This window comes from Hipposideros armiger, unplaced genomic scaffold (genome assembly GCF_001890085.2).
Source record: "Hipposideros armiger isolate ML-2016 unplaced genomic scaffold, ASM189008v1 scaffold_404, whole genome shotgun sequence".
Taxonomy (NCBI): Eukaryota; Metazoa; Chordata; class Mammalia; order Chiroptera; family Hipposideridae; genus Hipposideros; species Hipposideros armiger.
Genome location: NW_017731754.1, coordinates 237,237 through 243,008, shown reverse-complemented (window position 1 = coordinate 243,008; position 5,772 = coordinate 237,237). Strand labels below are relative to the sequence as shown.

Here is a 5,772-nt window from a genome sequence, read left to right as displayed (position 1 = left end):
TCGCCCGGGAAGAGCGCGATGATGGTGCCAACTTGGGCCAGTGAAGCAACGTCCTCCACAACTAGACTGAAGAACAAAACGACAGCAATTTGTCTGTTCCCCTTCCCCCAATTCCCCAGTGCTGTTCTCATCCCCCAATTCCCCAATTAAAAAAAAATAATAAGACCTAGCCAGAAAATAAGCCTTCGTATGATTTTAGGAGCCAAAATATGGCACCTTGGCATACTGAATATTTTAAGCTGAAGGAGTTTACGGAAAAGGCACCCTTCTCCCCAAAACAGGTCATAAAACCATCATGTGAGGGGTGCGTGCCCTCCATATCCTGGTTGAATCATGCTAGGGCTTCTTCTCTGGCAAGGTCTTATTTTTGGAGAAACATGGTAGCAGTTGAGAGAAAATTTTAAGGGAGTGAAAAACTCTGTTTCCTTCTCTTTACGTCTCCTGAGTCATTTTTCCCTCTGTGTGCCTCTAATGCAAGCTATTACCACAAACAAAAACTCAGTTTTCACAGAAGACCCTCTCATGAGTGATGTTTCATACTATCTGTGGCTCTGAGGGTGAATGTGAAGTTGAGGTTTGGTTTCACCGGGTGCCTAGCTTTAGGCAGAGGTCAGGGCTATGTTTAAAAAAATAAGTCTGTAAGGTGAAAATGATCTCTGCCAACAGCATATGACATTTATTTTACCTTTATGGAAAGCTCATGCCTCTGCCCTCCACAGCTGCTGCTCTAAAGCCCTTTGTGGACCCCAACAATACTTGCCTCCATTGCAGAGAGCAACACATCAACATGGGAGTTTGGGGATAATCTCTAGCAAAACGGGCAAATCTACTGAACACACACACACATGGGTCTTACAGGAGTCAGCTAAAAAATAAACTGTTGAACAGAAACTGCATTCTCTGCCCTGTGGTTCTGCTCCAGTCCTGGGACCCTTCCAGCCATCTGTCCTGCAGTGGAATGTGACCCTGGGAAGCTCACTGTCGCTGCTGGGCCTTGGAAGTGTAGCAGGTCTCTGCTCCTATGTCCCCTAACACTCAGCAGTGAAATACTGGGGGGGGGACAGTAATAAGGAGAAAGACCATTGGAATTTCCTAAAGTGACAGGGTCCCTGAGGAGGAAGGAGGGGTGAGGTTCCAAAGACAAGGAGCTCGGTTCCAGAGATGGTGCAAGTTTTTGCTTGCAGTGTCCGGCCTGTAGCTCTGTCCTGACTCATGCCAGGCCCACTAGCCACCAGCCATGCCACCCAGTGGCAGGGAGAGTACCTGCCCCATCAGCCTGCCCCATGTTTTGCCCTGGGCTCTGGCCTGCTGTCTACCCACTCCACACCAGGGCTGGAGAATGAGGCCAGGCCAGCTAAGCAAGCTGCAGGAACAGGGCTGAAGCTGGTCCTTACAACCTCCCACAGTGCCTGCTTTATATAGCCCCTTACACTTCATCACAAGCTCTCACATGCCCAATTTTAATTGTCCTGAAACAGCTTCCAGGTAAGTAAGATAGATGTCATAATTCCCAAGAGAAAACTGAGGTTCCAAGAGGTGAAGTAACTGACCCAAAGCTGCTCAGCTGCTACATGCCAAGCAGAAACCTGAATTGAACCACTCTGGTGCCAAGTTCCCTTCTCGTCTAACTAGGTCCCTTCCATTTATGCTTGCCCCTCACCCCACGTGCCATCCCAACAATCACCTAACTCTTCTGCTAACGAATGTGAAACAAGGGTTCTGAGCTGGACAGGCCCCTTTCAGAGTGTGACCATAATGCCTTACACAGTAGGCAGTGTGTGTGTGTGTGTGTGTGTGTGTGTGTGTATGTGTTTAATGGACCAGACAGTATACTCAGCAGGTAGCAGACGAACAAGAGAAGGTCTCTGACCAAATACTGTCCCCAAGCTGCATGGAAGTCATTGCCTCTGAAAACCAGAACGAGGTGAGAATACCATCCCTCTAAACACAGCCCTCTGTCTTGCACATCTTTGGGCTCAGAAACACCAACCCAGGGCCAGCCGAGTGCCTAAGTTGGTTAAGAGCTCGCTCAAGAGTGTGAGCTCTGAGCATCTGAGCAGCAGTGGTTNCAAAAATAAATAAATCCTCCTGCTATCTTCAGGTGAGCCAGGGGTTCACTGCTGAGAAAATGAAAAGATAGAACCAGTCAAATGGAAAACTTGTTGACGCTAAATGAACACCCTACAGGCTTTTCCAAGAGTTTTCAGCAGGTGGCTGAAAAGAGCTGTGAATGGAGTGGTGACTTCCGAGGCTACTTCCGGGAGGGACTCCAGCCCGGCCTTCCACTCAGTGTCTCCACCAGATCAAACCTGCCCTGGTCAGTGCTTGCCACGCAGCCAGGGGCCAGCCTGTGGCGTCCTGACAAACTTGCAGCTGCTTGTCCAGGCTCCAAAATATTGTGTGGTGAGATCGCTTCTCTGCCTTTTGGCTAAGCTCAAGTGCAAAATATTGTGTGGCCATGCCTTTTAGCAAAGCAGATCTCGTCCTCAGCACGCCCGAGGAGCGTGGGCCCACCTGGCCTTCTTCTCACAAGCAGACCTGTCTCCACCACCACCATGCACTCACCTCAGGCTGAGCTACAAACTGTTATTAACACCCTGGCAGCTCTTGCTCCTGGGTATTCTTCCTCCTTTCTTTCTACGTTCCTCTGTCTTGTTTCATCAGCCTCAGCACTCACTTGTGTGCCCACCCCTCACTGTGTCTAAGACACGTTATGTTTTATAGCTAAGTAGGTGCCAAAGGGCACCTCCACTCTACCCTCTTGCTGGTGACTCCGCTCACGTCACACAGACCTTCAGCTGTCTGCCCTTGCCTGCTACTTTGCCTGCAATCATTCCTCCTTCCATCTCCAGCCTGTCATTGGGTGTATTCCAGAAGCTGAGTGACACCTGACTACCATGTAAAGGGACCACTGGATCCTACTGGAATCTTCCAGGAGGACTCGATAAATCACAGCCTCTTCCTTGCCTCCAATTAGGAAAGGAAGGAAGAGTAAGCAGTGGTAGCCAAAATATTTATTGCTGGTGCAAGCTAGGCTGGAGAACATGGCAAGTATACTTTCTACTACTGGACCTCAGAATTGGACAAATTTTGCTGCCCCTCATCCCTGGGAACCCTTACATGACTTTGGGCACAGAGGAGCTGAGCAGAATGTGTGTTCTTTGCGGTCTGGCACCCCCCAGGAGGAGACGACATGAAGGGGCCAAGCCACACTTCCCCAGTGCCTCCTGCCAAACTCATCAAGTAGCTCAGGGGTGTGAGGGCAGGGGACGGAAGCAGGACTGCTGCCGCGGCTGGCACTGCCACCACACGAGGGAAACGCCAGGCATGAGGGATAAGCATTGGCCCTCTGGGAGCCTGGCCTGTGCCCACGGGCCAGGCCTGTCAATGAATGAGGCCAGCCAAAGTCAGGCTTCGCCCCACGCTAGAATGATGCCCGTAATCTCTCCTGGTCACAGCGAGTGTTTCCTCAGCCTCCCATGGCCAGCGCTTCCTTCACCAGAGAAGGTTTTAGGGAAAGGGAGGAAGACAGGCCTGGCTTGCAGGTTTCATCTGCTGCCGCCATATTTCATTTCAGTGGGACCCATGGTCCACTGTCCTAGGATCCAAGACAAAGCTTAACAAACAAAAAGGATGAATGCAGAGCCAAGGTAGGAAAAGCATTAGCCCTCCCTCTCACGTCAAGAGAAATGGCCCAATTCAAGGAATCAAGGCTACAGGCTCAGGAAACAGCTGAAGCACGTGGAAGGCGACCTTGTCCTGCTGCCACCTGGCGGTTCAAAGGATGGAGGCAGATGGAGTAGAAAACGGAGTATAATTCTGAATAACTGTATAACTGTAATAGCTGGAAAATGAACATCACTACTAAAATATACTGTTCTATCGTGAACATGCTTCTGCATACTGAACTGATGGGAAGGTAGGTCACCAAACACTGAATACCAGTTAACATGAAACTCACCTAGCTTTTTAATTTCGTGTGTTCGCTCATCTCTTTTCAGTGGAATGTAATTCATCTTCCGGCCGCTTTCCCCGTAGCCCAGAAGAAATCCCCGTGACCTGCGGGGACTCTTGGCTCCAGACAGGCGTGGCGCCTTCCACGCAATGGACAACCGGTCATCTGAGGGTCGGACTCGAACACGCAAAGGCTTGTTTGGCACTTCCTTTTCTTAAAGAGGACATGACACAGCAACTATTAAACAGTATACCCTTAAAGTTTACCATCGAGTTTATAAAATCTGTTCAAAGTCTGAGCCGTGACAATTAGCAGCTGGGTTCAAAACATCCACTTTGGTAACCAATTCTTGTAAGAACATTTTTCCCCCAAGGGCATGGACAACCCGTGCTCACGTGCTCACGCTCCCCCACATTTCTGACCAAGAGGTCTCAAGAACTAAAAATGGAAACATACCATGTTTGATGTTGCCAGCCAGAAATCTTGAATGTCTTACAATGTTGTCTTTCATCTATTTCCTTTTGCCCCCTTAAGTCCAAAACTATATATTCTCTGGTGAGAGCTAAAGGTCAGCATGAAAATACAGCAGACACACTTATGTACTATTTATGAGTATCCTCCACAAAGCTTTTACGTTGTAGGGCTGAAAAGACCGGCTTTCCTCGTCTTTTTGGTGAATCACTAAGAGCTAAATAGTAACCAATTTCTGGTTTTGATCTTAGCTTTTCTTACATGTCTAAGTCTTGCCCCTCCAGACAGATACTGGTCCTGCCCCGCCATCACTGATATCCTCAGTTTGTCATTTCCCTGCATGTTAAATCAATTTCAAGAAATCCTCTTGCTAAACTGATCAATCTCAAGAAACGCTCTCATTGTTAGCTTTCTCAAAGCCGTGAATTCTGGTGGCCAATACTTAGTGTTTAAAGTTTTGCTTTTCCATCACTTAAGAGCTGATAAGTTTGGGAACAAGTGTAACCACTTTAATTGGGGTTACACTGAACTGATCTCAGTTGTGTCCAAGTTACAAGGTGAGCTCTCAATTTCAAAGTCTGGCCTCTATAAAATTCAAGGACCACCAAGTGATTGTGGAAATGACAAATATACTCGTTTACATAGTTCAAGAGAAAATAATTTGCCAAACATGTCCAGTACTAATAGTCCAAGTCACTAACGGCACAGCATTCATTAAACATATGAGTTCCTATGTTAATCCTATGAATTGGTGAGTCCCATGAGTGTTCCTGTATTAACCCTATGAATTGATTATTCTTATGAGTTTCCATCGGAGAGCTTTTGCTTCATAACAAATTGACATTCAACGTTTCTAGAAAGATCCAGGGAGACAAATCTTGTCAAGTGTTTGATTTATCCACAGGTAATACTACAGAAGAAGACATGAATTTCCTTCATCAGCATCTGTCACTGGTGAATAGACCTTGTGTGGGGCTAGGCTAAAATATATATATATATTTTTTAATACTGGGGAAAATATCTTGTATAAAGTACTTATGAAAAACAAAACCTGAACAAGGAGTGGCAGCCTCATTTATCAACAATGAAGGTTTGGTTTGTTTTTATAAAGTTAGCAGAGTGTTGTTCATGAGAATAAAATACATACACAAATTAAATTTTTCAGGAATAGTGTTCATGTCATTTTCAGAGTTATGCAAAGTTAAATAGACTTTAGATGATCCATGAGCATGGGAATACCCTATTTCCTCAAAAATAAGACCTAGTCAGGGCCGGCCGAGTGGCGCGTTGGTTAAGAGCTGGCTTGGGACGCCAGAGGGCCCCGGTTCGGATCCCACATATGAGGG

General features: G+C 47.0%; 1 protein-coding gene across 1 annotated transcript in view; it reads right to left on the bottom strand.

Annotated features, from left to right (window-relative positions):
• FNDC1 (fibronectin type III domain containing 1) overlaps nucleotides 1–5,772 on the bottom strand; it is a 111,817-nt gene that overhangs the window by 66,227 nt on the left and 39,818 nt on the right. The window contains exons 5-6 of the mRNA XM_019663756.1: nucleotides 3,962–4,168; nucleotides 2,897–2,967 (exon numbers count right to left, since the gene is read on the bottom strand). Coding sequence (XP_019519301.1) covers nucleotides 2,897–2,967; nucleotides 3,962–4,168 — 278 coding nt within the window. The remainder of the gene's footprint in view (nucleotides 1–2,896; nucleotides 2,968–3,961; nucleotides 4,169–5,772) is intronic.